Source organism: Gopherus flavomarginatus, chromosome 1, assembly GCF_025201925.1.
Source record: "Gopherus flavomarginatus isolate rGopFla2 chromosome 1, rGopFla2.mat.asm, whole genome shotgun sequence".
Classification (NCBI taxonomy): Eukaryota; Metazoa; Chordata; order Testudines; family Testudinidae; genus Gopherus; species Gopherus flavomarginatus.
Genome location: NC_066617.1, coordinates 72,234,238 through 72,254,746, shown reverse-complemented (window position 1 = coordinate 72,254,746; position 20,509 = coordinate 72,234,238). Strand labels below are relative to the sequence as shown.

Here is a 20,509-nt window from a genome sequence, read left to right as displayed (position 1 = left end):
AAAAAATATTCATATAATTCTAGTCTAGTCATCATTAGCAGCTATGTTATGACACCACCAACTATTATGGGCCAAATTCACTACTAAGTTGGGTTAACTCTACTGGCATCAAGGAACCATCAGATTTTCTGCCTGAGGGTATTATACAAATACAATAAATTATCATATTACCATGGAGTTGCAACTATTTGTGTCTACTGTCGATTTTCCCCTATAAAGAAAAGAATCTGAAGACATACCTAGATGCAGGCTTTCTGAGTACTGCAGAAAACAGCTATAGTTTTATTTGATTTAAGCCATTTAAATTTAAGCCTGATTCAATGCAAAACAGCAAAATACAAAATATTAAAAAAATAAACATTAGGGATTTATAATGGAAAGGGCCAACTCAACCTTAACTCTAGCAGTAATATGAAATCACTATAATACAATAATTATATGCAATACAACAATTGGTATGTACAGTACAAATAGCTAGGGCTTGATATTTGTGGTAGACCAGTCTCTCAATACCACTAAAATATTAAATACAGCAACTAAAATGTTAGACTTGCACCCAGCATTAGTGTAACTTACTAGAAAAGACTAAAAACCATTAGAATTCTATTTCTAAAATAGCAATAATGAAAACTGCTCTGCGCTCTGGAATTCACGACTAAAAGCAAATCACTACTTTGTAATGTGTCAGGTTGTTCTTTATATTAGCCCATTATCATTGGAAAGGTCAGAAACTTCTACGTGTCCCAAATGTCCCAAGTTCAAACTGTAGTGACAACCAAGTGAACAATGAGATGGCAGAATGCAATCTGAGCTATTCAGATCATTGTGCACAACAAAAAAAGGACATCTTTTTACTGAAATTTCCAAGCCCATGTTTAAGCATTTAACTTCCTCTAGTTTCTTTGACCAGCAAAGGTTTGAGGGGACTTGCCAAGGGTTCTGGTATGCATATTCTGGCTTTGTTTTGATATGACAGAGCTACATGGTATTTTGTCATCAAATTTTAAAAGTGCAGCTACATACTGGTGTTGAGGCAGTCTGGCCAACTACAGAACAAGTCTTTGCACTTTTAAGTGCCTTCCCTCAGAGGATACTGAAGTGCTAGACTAACATTAAGTATGCCTCACAACATCCCTGTGAGGTAGGTAAAAGATACATACAGAGTATTTCACTCTACAGACATGAAAATGTCTCTGGGAGGAAAGCAGAAACTCGTTAATACTTCAACACAAAATGTATAGGGCTTCTCAGGAGCAGAGGACTCCCTCTTCTTTTGTAAGGTCACACTTGACACAGAAGGAGAGGGTAGAGATCTGTTGCTCCTGGGCTGGTGCTGTTCTGCTGCATTAACTCATGTTAGTACAGTTTGTAGTAGAGAAGGATACTCAGGGAATGTGGCTATCAGCTCTTGAGGACCAGAGTTCCACAGGAACAAGAGGCTATATTAGAGAGTCTCTTCTCCCCTTACACCACTGAAGGGACTCCAGTCTGCCAGTTCAATATGCTGATATTGGCTGGTTCCTCGCACAGTGCCCACTTGTGACCCATCTGTGAAAAACTGGTTGAGGATGAGTTACTACTGCTATGCTGCATTTTGTGAGCTGAACTGCTGTGTAAAGTGTTCCTGACGTTGGATGGCCACATTTCCCCAGCTGTACAGAGCTGACCTCTCATGTTGCAGAAGGGCCAGAAACAGTTAAATGGCAGGGGCAGAAATACTATGTCTATCCCCACCTCTGAACTATCACAACCCACTTCCTGTGATCTTTCTGTGGTTCTGCTCTTCTCCATGCTGCACAGCATGGGAGACTTTTTGGGCCTAAGATGAGAACATCAGTTTTCATTCCCAATAGATGCCACCAATGGTGCAGAATGTCATTAAACACTAGCAAATTCAGTAAATTGTAGGATTGGGAGGAAAAAAAACTCATATTCATGTTTAGAATTCTGGAATACTTTATGTGAATCACAGGAAAAGGGAAATAGAAGTAGAAGAGTTTTCTTAGCAGTAGCCATTACAAATATATATCCGTATTTAACATTAAAAAAAGAGTTGGCAAAAATGATAAGAGCATATCTGAGTGAAAATATCACTCAAATGCTGACACAATCATGGAGTATCTAGGTTATTTGTCTTTTATACTAGATCATCACAGAGGCTGGCCTTCCACGTGCAAGATAGCTTTATTGGTTAATTTTGTGTTCATGGATCCAGGTTATTCTCCACTTTTGCCTATATCCATTTGAATTTGATGAGTATTTATGATAGTTGTGCATTAGCAGCTGCGTAATTACTACACAGATTGTGTAGCACATCCAAAATACCACTGCCTCATAAAATCACTCAGAGGAGGTGGTTTATGGATTTTGTCCAAGCAGCTATGCAAAGTTCTCATCATAAACATTGTATACATTTATGATTAGAGCTTTAAAAATTTTTTTTCACTGATCAGCAGTGAATATAATTAGCTTATGAAATTACAGTGTACTAGGTGAGTGGTGTCTCTCAATGTATGTACACTTTATTTAAATACGGAAATGGGGAGACTGCATATATAACAACTGGCAACTCAAAAATGAGTTGGCATCCCTATAATCATTAAGAGACAATCTGAGTGCTGAAATGATTGGCATCTATCATGTAAGGATGACTTTACATCTCATGCCGCCCCTGTGTTTGGAGCCCTTCAATCTTTCCTCTCCTTTTTTCCATTACTTCTGTTCATTGCAACACTGATTGTCATAGATAGTCTTTGTGCTTTTGCATAATGCCCATCTTTGATGTAACAGGAATTCACATACAAAACTTGGTCATTATAAGTACGCATGCTGGAATACAGGCAGGGACCATACAACCATGCACAAAATACTCTTTGAAGTTTTTTCAAACTGACGGTAACATTTACATGCACCACTTAATATCAGGTTTGGTCATGTACACTGAGGACTGGATTTCACAAGCAGTCATGACCACCTCTTCTTGCAAGAGTTCCTTTACAGTTTTAATAAGAGCCCAGTGCAAGAAAACTCCCTGCAATTCTGATCTTGTCTTCATTTCAATGTCAAATGCTCTCAGATTTTCACATATTGCACCTCCTCTTCCACAACTTCCCATTAAATGGTTAGTTAGAAACAGAGATTAGTGTTTCAGGGATTTTCTTAGCCACTGGAATAGTTCTTCTTTATAAAGCATTTGCCACCGTACATTGGCTTCCACTGTTTCCACAGCTCGAGAGAAAGAGGAGGCAGATCCTTCTTTGTAGCTCTTTATAAAATTCTTCAGCTGGAAATACAATTTAAAACCAACAATTTAAAATTGAACTGAAGTGAAGAAGTCTTTTCAATGCATGTAAACAAGTCAGATATTTAGGATAAAACTCTACGATCACTGCTGAAATAAATGTAAGATCATGTAGAGAGATTTACTGCAAAATGCAATAAGACAGCAGACTGTGTCAATTAGGTGTGATGTGCTTGCTTCAAATTGCACTGTAAGAGATTGACATGTCAATGCTGGATCACATTAATATCATCTCCTCATTCTCTCTTGTAGCCCAGCTGCTACACTTTGCAGACAGCTGGTCTGCTTTGAAGTTTTACTCCTACTTAAGAAACTAAATTGAGAGTGTTGGAAATGCTCCCAGTTCAGCTTTATAAGCAAAAGTCAAACTGAAACAGCCCTGCTGCCTCTAAAGAGGGTTGATTTAATTAAACATTATAATAGATGTTTAACTTAGCCTTGCAGAACGACTTATGTTACTGCTGTATAGATTGATTGTTTGGAGAAGAGTGGATCAATTTAAGAAGTTACTGACCATAGCTACAGTGTGAAGAACCTATCAAGAGCAGTATGTTGCTAATTATTCTCAGATTTTGGACTATTGAAAAAGATTTTGTTACAGGGAAACTTTGGCTTTGGTCAGCAAACAGAAAGGGTATTAGCTCTGACTTGTATAACAGTCAGATTTGTGTTACAGTAGATGTGGCATCAGAATTGCAGTTGCTTTGGTAATGGCACTGATTCTCTTTGGATTAATATTAGATTTAGACAAAGATGTGGTAGGGTGACCTGCGCTGCATGTTGGTGGTAACCTCATATGTCAAATTGTTGATTTTTAGGCAAGGGTGTTAATAGTTGGCAAAAGTTTCTCTCCCGGTGAGGTTAAATTCCGTGCATTTATTGAAACTTGACCTTAGACTACAGAATTGTATGCATTTGTTTAAAGCTAAAGGGTCTGATCCTGAGGGGCTCAACAACTTCAGTTCCCACTAGCATTAACAGAACGTACGGAGGGTGCTTAATACCTCAGAGGAGGTGCTCTGCATCTTTTAGGAGTGGATCCTATATTTGTCCTCTTTTTTACTGATATAATTTCATGGCCAGCTTGTCTCAGGGGAAATGGAGCAGCCTACCAAAGTTATGGAAGTGAGAACCCAGAGTGCAGCATGCCCTTGCACGCTGTCTCGATATTGACAACAGGCTGGTATATCACTCCCAAATGGATGGCCTTGGGGAAGTCAGCTGGGGTAATTCCTTGAGTTCTGAGTTTGTCAAAACTGGAGTGCACAGAAGAGTACAGCATAGCCATGAAGGCTGTAACCAGCCTTTGGTTAGCCATGACTTCATTGTGTATGACTCATTTAATCCATGATACATGGCAGCTGCTAAGCTCCCCACAAAACAACCACACAACCTCAGACTGGCAGATGAAGGATACATTAAATTGAAAGATTGGGCTAATCTAGGCAGGATATATATAATAACTTGAAGTAGAACCTGGCCAGAATGCCATGGTTAACAGCCATCCCCCCCAATACTTGAAGTATTGATGGTGAAGGAACAGGAGACAGAACACTGACATTGTCCGCTACTCTTATCACAAAACATGGAGCTTTTAACTTTCTCTATAGCATCTACCTAAGAGGGATACAAGTGGCCAATGTTTAACATCCTGACCAATGGATGGCACCTCTAGCAGCACAACCCACCAAGTACTGCAATACTGTTCTAGTCCTAATGCAGAATCTGAGCCATGATCATCTGTCCCAAATCAGAGAACTGAGAAATAGTTCACATATAAGCTTATAGTCCTATAATATTTCAGAAATGCTAAAAATCCCAGTTTAAAGTCACATGCTTGGTTCCACAGCCACAGACTGTAGGAAGAGCAATAGAACAGGAACGCACAGTGGTGGCTTCAGCATTAAGACCTAGTCCTGCAGTGTCTGGTCATACTGAGTGAGACAATCCCAAAGTAACTCATAACTTCCCTAAGTCACTGTCAGTTCCCATAGAGCAGAAAGATTTTTCAGCCCCTATGATCTGTGCATCTGCTTTTATCTTGGTGCTACTGCAAGATTTAAAGGGTTAAGACCCCCAGACTTAAAAGGTTAAAAAAAATTAAGACAAAAACAAGTTCAAGCACTGAGATGCATGTAAGATTTACCTCATTTAGTTCTTCTTCAGTATTAAGGAATTCTGTGACTCCACTGATAAGTTTGGAATTCATAAATAATGCTTCTCCATATCTTCAAGGGCAGAAAAACACACATATCAAATTAGTGTAAGTATATCAACTGAATGAAAGTATTTGATTACACAGATTTCCATTCAAGGACTATAGCCAGTTCAAAATTCAGTAATGCTAACTAGTGGTCCATACAGACTGCAAAGCCAAGAGGCAGAAGAATAGCCAGTTCAGGGAAAGGGAATGTGGCACCTTTGCAGCTGAAGCCTTAAAGCATACTTTTTTTTTAGTTTGGGGTTCTCTTTTCCATTTTTCCTTACCCATCCCATTTGCATAACTAGTAGTTGTTACATAAATGAGCTGAATCTGGTGGTCTCCTTCCAGTACTTAAAGGCTTGCTTAAAGATGAAAGTTAATCTGGTATAAAATAGCATGTGAATTTAAAACAGACTAATTATTCCTGATTAGCTCTCTGTGGATGCTCTTATTCCAGAATAAGAGTGTCCCTAGATGGAGTTAATCAGCAATAGTTATTTCACTGTAAATTCTCAATTTACCTTAATCTAAATTAACTTTCCTGTATAGCCCTGCAAAAGAGGTAACCAGCCAATGAAAATATGATGCGTTGGATGCTGGGTGTCTAAAGCCAAATTTGTGTCTTGCTATTGCTGCTGAATATACTGTACTTCACTGAACTGTGCTATTCCACATTCACTTACTTTGAAAGCGGTTATTAAAATACTACTCATTCCACTGCTTGTCTGAAAATTCTAGTGTACTCAATTAAAAAAATCTGAATCTACATCTGTCATAACTATAAAGGCAAGGGTAACAACCCTCCTGTATACAATACTATAAAATCGCTCCTGGCCAGAGGCACCAAATCCTTTTACCTGTAAAGGGTTAAGAAGCTCACGTAACCTGACTGACACCTGACCCGAAGGACCAATAAGAGGACAAGATACTTTCAAATCTTTAGGGGGTGGAAGGCTTTTGTTTGTGCTCCTTGTTTTGGTGAGGTTCGCTCTTGGGACTAAGAGGGACCGGACACCAATCCATGTTCTCCAAATCTTTCAGAACAAGTCTCTCATATTTCAAACTTGCAAGTAACAGCCAGGCAAGGTGCATTAGTTTATCTTTGTTTCCTCAACTTGTGAATTTTACCTTTGTTAGAGGGAGGTTTATCCCAGTTTTGTTGTAACTAAGGCTAGAGGGGGTTCCTCTGGGCTCTTTCAATCTGATTATCCTGTAAAGTTATTTTCCATCCTGATTTTACAGAGATGATTTTTACATTTTCTTTTTAATAAAATCCTTCTTTTAAGAACCTGACTGATTTTTCCATTGTTCAAAGACCCAGGGGGTTGGGTCTTTGATGACTTTGTAACCAATTGGTTAGGATATTAGTCTCAAGCCTCTGCAGGAAAGGGAGTGTAAAGCTTGGAGGGATATTTTGGGGGAAGAGAAACTCCAAGTGCTCCTTTCCTTGTTTCTTGTTAAATCACTTGGTGGTGGCAGCGTACCAGGTTTAACCTAAACTGGCAGAAATAAGCTTAGGGGACTTTCATGCGAGTCCCCACATCTGTACCCTAGAGTTCAGAGTGGGGAAGGAACCTTGACAACATCTGTTAGGCTAAAGATAAACCAAGTAAAAGGATGGCTCCTGGGTTTTTGCATTACACATGGAAGAATCTCTTTAAATCTCTGTGATGTGAAGTTTCATTCTAAGAGTAGCCAAGCAGTATTTTATCAAGACTGGCATCATTCAACATAGCAACAGTCATCTGATGAAAACTACAGTGAACTAATCCTTAAAACACCACTTAATTTACCTACCTCCATCTGGACATAATTGTGTTTAAAAATATAGACCCCAAATCTGACCTCATATATGTGCACACATTTGGGATTATCTGAGGGCAGAACTGGGCTCACACATTTGCTTTCTCCAAACAGATTTGGAGAACCAACTCATACTTCAAATTGAAAAGTTCTAGCACAACCACAGGCCTCTTTTCTGTTTATATCAACCTTATACTAAAATTAATTATTCTTAACCTTGTAGGTAGTGAAAGCCAGAGAGTCTTTAAAAAAAAAAGAAAGCGCTATTTAAAGAAATGTAAAACCCTGAAAAAGAACTTGCTGTGTTGGAAAAGTTTCTATTTTTGAGGGGTAAATTCCTTTGCTTATTACCTGGAACTTCTGTGTAAGGAACAGTGTTGCAGATATTAAAATTCCTATTCCCTGTTCACTAATAACTGAATTATTCATGGATATTTCAGCAAGCACATCTCTTTTTCCAAAGCTTCAGTCACACTTCCATACACAGACATCCAGATGCAAATGTTTCATATGGGAAGACATATGGATTTCATGATCTTTTAAGCATGTTTAGGCTTTCAAACAAAGCATCTATTGTTACCTTCGCAACTCAGCCCCATAATTGATTGTTTGGAAAACTGGAAGCACCTCTTGATAGGGCCTTTTGACAAGGTTACTAGTCCACTTCACAGAAACAACCTCATGAAAAGAGTGCAGGGATTTTATTTTTCAAGCAGCCTGCACTGTTTCCATAGTGTAAACAAGTAGTAAAATTTATTTTTTCCTTGAAAACTAAGCCTTGTGAATTACTGCACTGTTTACTGTGGAAAAGAACCTCCTCTTTCAACTACTGACCTTGACAAACTGTCACAGAAAACAGTAATGGCATTACAGAACCAACAAACAAGTGTTTCTGCTTCGCAGAAGCATTTCATCTAGGAATGGTGGGAGTCTTCTCCTGCCCCCTTATTTACAGGGCCTGATTTTCTAATACCTTGCAACTCTTCTAACTATTTCACCTGTGCAAAGTGGGTGTATAATACTACCAGGTTTGTGTAGTAGTATTTCTCACCTACTTTGGACAGATGCAAATGAAATCAGAGGGCAGAGAAGAATCAGGCCCATAGTAAGGAATGTAGGGATTGCTATTTTCAGACTTTGGATAACATTTTCAAAACTGTCTAAGGATCCTGCATCCCATTTTTTAAAGCGAATTGGGAATTTACAGGCCTAACCCCCTTTAATTTATAGTCAGACTTAGGTTAGGTTCCTCAATACCTACATCACTTTTGAAAATAGGATTAAGCACTTTTGACAATTTTACTCATTGGTCGAGGGGTGAGACAAATATATTTAAAAATGTCATGAACGAAAAATATTTTGGTGCTATTGTTTGATCCAAATGATACACAGTATTGCACAGTCAAAGAAAATGGAGTTTTAGCATCATTTAATTGTCTTCAGATACCTCATATTACTGTATCAAATTGTTAAGTATTTCAAAATAATTTCAATGGGAAATACCATAGAGATGATCAAAATATTTAATAAAATGACATATCTAGTAATGACAAAATAAACATTGTGATAAAAGGTATCTTGGGACAGCATGTTGCCTTGATTAAATGTCTGCAATGAAATGTTGCAAAACCAATTGTGCAACTGAACTCACATTTTTAAAAGGTCCTAGTACCACAAAAATTTAAGATCACTGTCACACATTCCTCAGTCTGTGTCAGAACTTGGGTGTTTTACTGTATATTTTTATGATGCTTTAAATGACCTTTCATGGAAGGTTTTAATTGCCTGTTACAAAATTTATATCCATGACATGTTGGAGTCATTTCAGTCTATCAGGATTATGCAATAAGAGCTCTATGTATTACTCCAGTGACTCTACCCTGCACTAGCCTGCCACACTCTGTCCATGTGCACCCTGCTGACATATTAAACAGTTCACTTAAATGCTTTCATCTGGTCCTGTTTCAAAGAGGACTAGATCAAAGTGCATTAATGAACTATCTGAGTGTGTCAGGATAGTACAAGGTAGATTCATGCCCCAACTTGCTGCAAACTAAATGTTTGTGCAGACAAGTCCTAATTTGTATTTGGGGACCAGCATAGTATTTAGCAGCCCCAAGATTGGCAAAGTACAAAGCTGGCCCTGAGTCAAGAACAGGGCCCTTTGTCATTTCCCCATCAAAAGGGAGATAATGAAGTTCCCAACCGCACAGGTGCATTGTGAGGCTAAGTTCCTTACTGTTTGTAAGGCACAAAGATACCATGCTGGTGAGTCCCATAGGAAAAAATTGGCTTGGGGGACTTTGTTTTAAAATGTCTGCTCCTGGACTAAAACCTCCAAAACCGAATTTCTGCTCAAAGCAAATTTTCCTAGCTGAACTGAACTATAAAATCTGTTAGCCCCCAAAATCCTAACCAAAGCATCATGGACAGCAAACATAAGGCCAGGTTCTACACTCTTTGAGAAAGATTCACTAATAGGGTGTTTCCAACAAATCTTCCTGTCGCTATGGTGGTGGTTATAGTGGGTTTGACTGTCCACGGAGCAGACATGAGGTGTGGGCTCTCTTAACTTTGTTATGTCCAGTTATCTGCAGTGAAATCCTGATGGTTTTGGAGACATCCAAAAAGAACCAAGAATATCTCCAATTAGTTCCCTACCTGCATCTAGATCAAAATCCCCCTCAGGTGAGTTTTAAGAGTATGGATGGGGTTTCTGAGTAATGTTGCAAGAGTCTAAATTATATTACACAGGGAAACAGTTGCAGCTATGGGGCACAGCACACCACAGAGAGTGGCTTTCCAAAAGTCTCCCCCTCCCACTTGGCCAGGTATACCTTCATCCAAAAGGCTGACCCTTAAACCGAGTGAAGATTGTGTGTAAAGTTACCATAAAGTTGGAGGGATGGTGAAAGATGTCCCATTGTACTCAACACCCCTCCATTCCACAAAAATTGGGGCATTTAAAAAAGATTCTCTCCACTGTCCTGCTCCCATGTTCTAAAGCAGATTTTTCAATCAGATCTCAATTAACTCAGGCAAAACTCTCATTGGGAGGTTTTTTGTCTAAATAAGAACAGGACTGTTGGATTTGACATACAGCACATATCATCAAAAAGACAATATAGTAATGGACAAATATATAGATGATATACATAGATACATCTATGAACAGCTTTATGTCTATATAAAATATATTTTATACACACATCTTTGCATTAGATAGATCGATAGATAGCGCTATATATGAACAGAAAGAGAGTGGATTAGACATAGAAATAGGTAGTTAAAATATCTAGAGAGATATAGAAAATAAGACATGACAAATAACTATTATCTGTACCTGGCATTTAGTATTTTCCATTTTTCTCTGAAAAACTTCCAAGCAAGATCCCTGCCATGTGGATTTCGAGCTACGTGGATTATAACATCAATTGCATCTTGATCCAGGACAACTTCTGAATTGAGAGACAGGTTCAGAAGCCTTTAGGAGTGAGTCGAGGGGAAAAAAAACTGTTTAGTTTTTGCCAGTAAGGTCCATAAAGCTTGTCATCTAACAATGAAACAGCAAAGACCACAGATTGCTAAAAGATTTATTTATATTGCCAGGAGAGCTCTGATTTTTATTTGTGAGATTCCAAAGTTCACACATACTTTTGAATTAAAAAAACCCTTCTGTCCTGCAACTAGATTGTGAGTTCTCTAGAAGTAGGAAGATATTTAAGCATAATTGCAGGTGCGTGGAATATTTTCAGTGAAAGCTGAGATCATGTGAAATGCTCTTGACGGCATGTATCTTTATGAACTCTACACTGAGACCATGTTGATCAAAAAGTTTGCTAATGAAATAAGTTTAGAAGTGAAATAATGAAAAAATCATGCATTTGCAAGGGTCTCAATACAAAACCACGTGACATTCTAACTAGAAAGTGATTCTGTGCTCTAAAAATAGGCTCTCTCATTTACAGATAAATGCTGAGATGGGGAAGCAATATCATTACTGCAACAGTTATCAATGCCAAAGAATCAGAAACACATAAATAGATATTTCCACCTGTTTAACAAGTTTCTATCATCACTGCAAGTTAAGGCTTCTAACAATATTTTCTTCTCAGATACCGCTGTGGTAGAATGGAATTTCATCCAAATGAACTCCCATACATCTTCATCCATCAGTGATACTCCCGTACAGTAAACGACATCTCTGACGTTAAGTGGGATTCTAAAAAAGCAACCCATAGAGCACTGCATTATTAAGGAGATTCAGAGTAATGAAAAGGGATATAGGACATTACTACTTTAATTCCTGTAAAACTCCAAAAAAGTATAACAGTTACGAACTTTTGGTGAATTATACTTATCTTCAGAGTTTTCCCTTCACTGATAACGTCCAAAATCATATACTGAATTGGTAAAATTTCTGGTACCATAGCATAGCATATGCCTGGAATTCCTTGTGTCTAAATGGATAGCCTTCCTAACTCGTAAATGTACCATATAACTACAAAGGCACATATATTAGCCTTCTGACTCAGCACACAGATTCGTGCATAACAAAGCCAGAAGGGATCAATCTGATCATCCAGACAGCTCTCCTGTGTATAACAGGCCATAGAACTTCCCTGAATTCATTCCTGTTTGAATTAAAGCAGATCTTTTAGACAAACATCCAAGATTTATTTAAAAATTGCCAGTGACAGAAAATCTATTACCACCCTTGGTAAGTTGTTACAATGGTTAGTTGCCTTCAGTGTTAAAAAATTGTGCCTTACTGCCGGTCTGAATTTGTCTAGCTTCAACTTCCAGGCATCAGATCTGATACCTTTGTCTGCTAGATTGAAGAGACCATCATTAAGTATTTTTGCCCCATGAAAGTGTTTACAGACTGTGAATTGTTAAGCTAAGTAGATTGAGCTCCTTCAGTTTATCACTATAAGGCAAGTTTTCCAATGCTTTAATCATTCTTGTTGCTCTTCTCTGAATCCTCTCTAATTTACCAACATCCTTTTTGAATTGTACAGACCAGAACTGCACACAGTATTCCAGCAGCTGTTGCACCAGTGCCAAATACAGCAGTAAGACAACCTCTCTATACCTCAACTCCAGGTCCACTTGTGTATGCATCCAAGGATTGTATTAGCCCTTTTGGCCATAGCATTGCATTGAGAGCTCATGTTCAGCTGATTGTCCACCACAACCTCCACATCTTTCTCAGATTCACTACTTCCTAGGATAGAGTCCCCCACGCTGTAAGTATGGCCAATGGTCTTTATTCCTAGATGTATATATTTATATTTAGTCATATTAAAATGCATATTGTTTGCTTGCGCCCAGCTTGCCAAGTGATCCAAGTCGCTCTGCACAACTGACCTCTGTTCTCTTTAGTATTTACCTCTCTCTCAATGTTTGTGTCATACGCAAATTTATCACTCGTGATTTTATGTTTTCTTGCAGGTCATTACTAAAAATGTTAAATAGCGTAGGACCAAGAACTGATCCCTATGGGACCCCATTAGAAGCATACTCATTCAATGGTGATTGCCCATTTACAGTTACACTTTGAGACCTATCAGTTAGCCAGCTTTTAATCCATTTACTGTGTGCCCTGTCAATTTTATATTATTCTAGGCTTTTTTAATCAAAATGTACCCAGATGCTTTGTAGAAGTCTAAGTATATTAAATCAACACTATTACCAGTATCATCCTAATTTACGATCTCATTAAAAAATGTATCAAAATAGTGTGACAGCATCTTTTTTTCTATAAACCCATATTGACTGGCATTAATTATATTACCCTCTTTTAATTCTTTCTTAATCAAATCCCATATCAACAGCTCCATCATCTTGCCTTGGATAGGAGTCAGATTGACAGGCCTATAATTACCCAGGTCACCAATTTGCCCTTTTAAAATGTCAGCTCTTTTAAAACTCTCAGACACAAGTTATCCAGACCAGCTGATTTTAAAATGTCAAACTTTAGTAGCTGCTGTTTTACATCTTCCTGAGTGTGGAACAGAAAGAGAGGATTACCATATGCTTTAACATCATCATCTTCCCCCCCCCAAATACAGTATAAATTTTTTTATTGAACAATTCTGCCTTTTTTGCATTATTGATAATTCTACCTTTTCAATTTAGTAATGGACTGATACCATTGTCAGGATTCATTTTGTTTCTAATATACTTAAAAATGCCTTCTTATTGTCCTTAACTCTGCCAGCCATAGAGTTCTCCTTGTCAATTGCCATAATTTTTAGTAATTAACATAAATCAGAAGCTATGAATGTCCCTTTTTCCTATTTAATATTTTTTTTATTTCTTATAGATACCTTCACTTCCTCTGTAAACTGGGTTGGCTTTTTAATCTAATATAGCTTTCTTCCTTGATTTTGACTTTTTGGGCAGCTAGTAAAGTGTTCTTACGCAATTCCCAATTATCATTCATATTTTTCTGATTATGTTCTTCCTACCAGCTGATTTGCCTCATAATGATTTTCATGTTTGTGAAACTGGTCCTTTTAAAGCACCAAGCAGGGCTTAAATTCAGCCGGAGCCCACCAGAGCAGAGGTCCAGTAAATGTTTTCAAACCCACAGAAGCTCTGGCACCTTCTGCAAGGCAGGAACCCTGGCACCTGCTGCAGGGCTAAAGCCCCAAGAGCCCTGGCGCCTGCTGCGGGGTTAAAGCCCTGAGCCCCAGCACCTGCCATGGGGCCGAAGCCATGAACCTCAGTGTCTCTCCCCCAGTGGGTCTGAAGCCTGGAGCCCTGGTGCTTCTCCCCCCACAGGCTGGGCTGAAGTCCTGAGCCCTGGCACTGCTCACCTCCCCCATGGAGCTAAAGCCCTGAGATCCCCACCCCACAGCTGAAGCCTGGAGTCCTGGGTCTGTGGGGTTTCGAGAAATAATCTCTGAGAATTTAAGCCCTGGTACCAAGCATATATTTCACTGGTTTGGACTTTATTCTGTGTGCACATAATAAATACGATCAAAGTCATGATCGCTTGTACCCAAGTTATCGTTATTTTTTAGTTCAGTTCCTCTTTATCTGTCAAGACAAGGTCTAATGTAGAATTTCCCCATGTTGAATGCAATACTTTTTGAGTTAGGAAATTGTCATCTATAATTAGAAATTCTAAGGACATTTTAGTACTTGCAGCATGTGATCTCCAGCATATGTTACTCCAATCGAAATCCCCTATGATCACACAACTTTTTTTTCCTACACATTATATATAGGTGCATAAGGAGCCAGTCATCATGTTCCCTAGTGTGATTTGGTGGTCTGTCGCAGACACCATCTAATAACCGTCTTGTGCTTTATCTATTAAGACAGTGATCCATAAACATTCAAGATCATTTTCTTCTGTTATGGTGCTATGTAGCTAAGCAGATGATGGTGTGATGTCATTTGAGTAAATACTGCCATATAGTGATATTATGGGGAGAAAAGTAAATGCATGGAGACTCACCTAACTGATCAGCATGCCAATGGGTAAATCAGCTATGCAATAAAGTCAGTCGGTTGACAGACAGCTCAGATAATTTAATCTCAGACTATCATTTACTGAAGCAGTCTCTCAGGACCAAATTCACAACCTGGTACAGCAGGTACAGTGGCACCAATAACTTACATTAGCAACTGAGTTTGGCTCTCAGACTCTACTATCCTCTTTCTCATTTCTGATGCATGTTTATCAGGTGTAACATTTTCCACTGAAAAATATTTTTACTGATAAAAATAGAAATTTCTCAGAAAAATGCATGTCTGCTTTGCTGAATATTTCCTTCCTTAATATTGCAATATCTATCAAAAATCTAATGCTTCCAGTTACTATTGCAGGGCTAAAATGTCTGGGTGCAGCACGCTGCAATAGCCATTTAGAAATTTGAAAAAAGATTGTCATTATTGATACTGTCAAACGAATATCTGAGTTGCAGTATCATGATACTGAAAGACTGAGTGAAATTTTCTTTGTAAATTTTATTATAACTTACACCACTGCAAAAGTTACAGTGAAGGTCACATCGAGACACGTTCATTAAAAGCCCATTTTTTCCACCTACTCAGAACCTTCAGAAATTTTTTTTGTGGGCTGTAGCTTTTTATTCTTAGCCTCAACTCAATGGTGAGTTTTACTGTAATATTTCAACAAAATCCTTTTGGTCATGTTTCAATCATTGGAAAGTGAAGATAATATGCCTTTTCAACATTTTAATGCTTCTACTGCTCATCGGTATATCACGAGAAGTAGGAAAAAAACGCCTCCAAACCATATATTGGCCACTGAGACAAGGCAAAGGCATTGTAACTCTAAAGGGTTAAGAGAGGTCCCAGCAGAATTATGTCTCAGCATATAATAGTTCCCCTATACGGTTACAGAGCCATGTTGTCTTATCCACATTACCAACAAACAACTGTGTGAGAACCCAGCCATCCCTAACCACGAGAGACAACCTCACATGGTTATACTTACAGCACATGCAAGTCCTATCTGTCTAACTGAAACAGACACAGCACAACTACCCTCCACCCCCCAAAAAAAATCAAATTTGGAGTCTCTTTCTGGTGTTGCTGCCTTCCTTCACCCATTATTTTTTAAACATTCTGTAACTCTCCTAACATTGGTGGAGCTCAGCCTGTGCCCAGCCTACACAAGTGATTCCTTCGTTGCTAATACCGGTGGAGATGCATCAATGCTAAACTAGGAGTAGGAAAACTGTCTAGAATTCTTAGTGTAGACAAGGTCTATGTTATCAGAAGCTGTCTCCAGACAAACTTTCTAACTGTAAAGATAGTTAAACAGTAGAATAGACTTTCACGGGAGGTTACGGAATCTCTGTCATTGCAGGTTTCTAACAACAGATTGGACACACACCTGCCAGGGATGGTCTAGGTATATTTGCCTCTGCCTCAATATGGAGGGCTGGACTAGATGACCTCTCAAGGTCTCCTCCAGCTCTACATTTCTATGATTCTGATTCTTAAATAGTAGCAGTAAAGGTGTGAACTTATCACTTCTACCAGCCCATTCACTTCAATGAGTTTTAAACTTCATTCTCCAAGCCCTGTTCATCTCAGGGAGGTGTGAATTTAGGGTGAGATTTTCAAAAGCACTTAACTGAGATAGAAGCACAAGTTCTAGTGAATTTGAGTGGGAGCTGTCCAAACTGGGATGTTTCAAACCCTAACAGGTGCAGGCAGTTTATATCTCTCTTTTATCCTTTCTTTTTCAATAAGCACCCACAGAAGGAAATTAAATCCAAAAAACTCTATTAATGCTACATTAAGTTTACATATGTAAACGCAAGAAATCAGGGAATACTAAAACGTGCTGATTTACATTAGTGGAGGATTTGTCTCAATGTTTTCTAAATCAAATTAATTATATTGAAACTATATTGATATTTCTGATTATTAGATGCATTAGCACACATACGTACATAGGCATATAGACACATTGTATGCAATAAGGACAGTTTACTCTGAGAGTATTAATTTTTTATTCCCTGATTATATTTGTATGTGTGTTTAAATGCTGTCTAACTTCAATGCTGCATTATTTTTAATCAATTTTTGATTTAATACATTGACAACAATGAGAATAATGTATGTTTAATGAAAATGGGATGAGGATATTATGACATTTGGAGCCGACAACTGATATCCTCAGTGAATGTAACAAAATTAACCAACCGTAGTCAGGTTTCACTGTACTGGCAGAAGTACTTTATGTCTTGACTCAGAGACTGTATCATGTATAAAAGAGCGAGTAGCTCTTATTGGACTGTCCCAACAGAACTGTTTTCTTTGGCTTCCTACAAAATACACAACTTGTCAACAAAAGCACCAAGGAACTAAAAGGTATCTACAAAGAAGTAATTCTTTGCAGATTGATTGTACCATTAATCAGAGTGGCACACATTGCACATTGGAGATATTAACACTCAGTGTTTGGATACAATCAGTAGCACTGCTGGAATGAACACCGTGGCAGCTAGGGGGATGTCTGACCTCAGAATGATAGTGAGGACAGAGTTCCTCGCTTCTGAGGCTTACATCTTTCACAAGTTACAGCACAGCTCATCAGACTCAGACTTTCCTGGTTACCTCATCTTTTTTTGTTTATGTGACAAGAGTAGTGATCTGAGCATCAGTACAGGCAGTAACTGGAAGATCATTTGTATTGTGTATGGAGGAAGGGGAATTTGGACCTGGATGGCATTGATCATATGTCAGTAGCCTGAACACCACCATGTATTTTGTAAATGAAATTCTGTTGACACCAAATCTGTAAAGGCACATTTGCAGCACCACATCAGATCTATTCAATACCATACAGCCAACAGCTCCAGGGAAGTTTTTAGATCTCCTTGTATAAGCTAAGTCATTAAGACAAAATGAAATTAAAAAAAAAAACCCCACACACTGTTTTTTTAAAGCCTGAGCTTCAATAACTATAACACCTATGGCTATGAAAATCTACAAATTACTCCTATGAGAGACCTGTAATCAGGATTATAGACATGGGGTTCCTTTCTCTGGAAATGAAAATTGTTTATGAAAATGTGAATATCCCCAAAGTCATTTCTCTTTAACTATTGTCTCAACAGTACTTTCTAATTGAATTTTCTCCATTTCTGAGGATTCTTGCTCCCTCTTCCCTCCAGTTATTATGGGCCTGTATTTCATCGTTATCTAAACATGTGAAAATCTCTAGGTCTAGATTTTGTAGTTGTACAGCTCTGTGGAAAATGTGTTTTTAACATTGCAGTTCCATAGCACCAGTTCAGCATGCAGAATGTTGGCCTACTGGATTAATTGAATTGAACAAGTAAAAGTAACTATTGTTTCAGTATTATTGAGCTAGTAACACTGAAGAACATATTCTCCTGTTGTATTAAATCTCTATGTAGGCTGCTGTCATTTTTAAAGTGATAATATAATGGATACTTCAGAGGGATGATAAAAATTAATTTTTGAAAGCATAATTCTGAATGCTGATATGATGAATTTACCCTTATTTGTCTTGCTCAACAGATATGATGGTGAGGATAAGATAGGAGGCCAGCAAAGCTCATGTTTAAAATTTAAACATTTAGAAAATATGTTAAAAATTAAACAATTAGAAAAAAATAATTAAAATACAGCTGTGCCTTTACAGGAAAATCTTTTTTTTACAATCCTAACTAGTAAAGCTTTACAATGAATTAAGAATAATCTTCTAAGTTAAAATTAATTGGTATGTACTTGCTCCTATTTAAACAATGTTCTAACAATTGGAAATACTTTTATAAAATCAGACCATAATTATTTATCTTCTAGGCAAATTGTGTTCTAATTTCTTAAAATGTAACTGCATGCAGTTTAGTCAGTTCTTTGATTAAGTGACAAATTTTATTACCATTTAGGCTAATATTTGACAAAGGAAATTAATCAGAAGCTCCATTCTTTATTTTTTTACAGTTTACCTTTAATGGAAACTTATTTTCCTTGATGTTTATATTTATAGCATTGTTTATTAGGTTACAAAACTCAGATAATATTACAAGAATGGCACCCATGGAATAATGTATTAGCACTGCATATACTAAAACATAAAACAAACGATGTCACGTTGGCAACAGTACGTTATGTGTCTTTTCTGAGATAAACACAGTTTTTGCCCCTCTTTACTTATTTTTATTACCGTAGCCTAACTCAAACCTGGGAAACATTGTGCTAGGTATTATACATACACATGGGAGGAGAAGGTCCCTTCTTCCAAAGTGTTTACAATTGGAATGGACACAACAGACAAAAGGTGAAATTTTGGACATAATGAGGTCAGTGGGAAAACTCCTACTGATTTTAGTAGGGCCAGGATTTCTCTGAAAGGGTGGTAGAAGGGAAGTCTGATTATCCCCATTTGACACATGGGAAACTGAGGCACAGAGCGATTAAAGGACTTGCATAAGGTTACACTGGATATCTAAGGCAGAATCAGGAACTGAACCCAGATCACATGAGGTTCAGTCCAATGCCTTAACCACAAGATTATCTATCCTCTCTCCAATAACTTTTTCTAGCTACACCCAGTGCCAGTTATGCAACATCATTTTTTAATGTCTGAATGGCAAGCTGTACATTAACTTGTGCAGCTCATCTCTGCTGTAGATTTTTGTTGTTTTGTCCTTCGTTGGCATTTTTCTACCCCAAAAATGGCCCTTCCTTTCAAATTGCTTTTCTTTATTGTGGTTGGTATTTTGGTTGTTGAACAAACAAACAAACAAAATCTGTCAAAGTTTTAAAGTTTTCAAATTAATTTGTTTGAGATGTTGTTTATTTAAAATCAGTAGAAGGGGCAGGAGATTTTTCTGTGATCACCTAGAAAACTGAGGAAGCAAAGCTGTTACTTGGAGGAAGTGCCCAATAAACAACACATTTTCTATTTACTTGTAACAAGATGCAGTCCTTTCTTCTATTAGACATACTCCATAGATCCCCTTTCACAACACCATATCCACTATTTCCTCGATTATCTTATGCACTCAGCAGTCTTTTCTTCCTCTTTAAACAGTTTTATTGACTTGACTGTAAGATTCCACTCAAAAGTTGTTAAAACCTATCAATTAGTTAAATTACTTCAGCAACATTGGCTGCCACCATCTGGCTGTACTCTAATAACACTGCAAAATACTATGTCTCTCTACATCTGTATCCACACAGATAGATGCAACAATGAATTTTCAAAGTCATTAAAATTTACAGAAGTTGATAACACAGAAGAAAGGATCTGGGGTTGTTTGTGTTGTGTTTTACTTTCTATATACATATATGTATGAAAAAGTAGTCTTTTCTCTGTATGTCACAGCTCCCATAAGTCTAATGACTTCTGAAAATTAAGTGATGAACATCAGAACTTTGTACAGAAGTAACGTGTCTTCTAGATACCTCACATAAATCTAACCTTTTAGGCCACACATCCACAAACACTCATGCTCCTCATGAAAGTTAAGCACAGATATAAGTGTTTGCAAGATCAAGGCCTTAGTGCACAAATGTGAAATGAAGTGACAAAACAATACATCTCAAAGCAGCAGACAGGGGAAGAAAAAGAGAAGAAAAAGAAGGAAAACTGTTACTTTTGGTATATGTATTTGATTATCTGTCATTTGGTCCAGACTTCATTAGAATGTATATCAACTAACACTAAGAAATCT

The 20,509-nt window shown here is 37.7% G+C and overlaps 1 protein-coding gene across 1 annotated transcript in view; it reads right to left on the bottom strand.

Moving 5' to 3' along the window:
• Positions 1-218: 218 nt before the first annotated feature.
• TRHDE (thyrotropin releasing hormone degrading enzyme) overlaps positions 219-20,509 on the bottom strand; it is a 336,033-nt gene continuing 315,742 nt past the window's right edge. Inside the window, exons 16-19 of the mRNA XM_050934690.1 lie at positions 11,362-11,529; positions 10,651-10,791; positions 5,448-5,529; positions 219-3,283 (exon numbers count right to left, since the gene is read on the bottom strand). Of these exons, the coding sequence (XP_050790647.1) occupies positions 3,140-3,283; positions 5,448-5,529; positions 10,651-10,791; positions 11,362-11,529 (535 nt within the window). The 3' untranslated portion in view covers positions 219-3,139. The remainder of the gene's footprint in view (positions 3,284-5,447; positions 5,530-10,650; positions 10,792-11,361; positions 11,530-20,509) is intronic.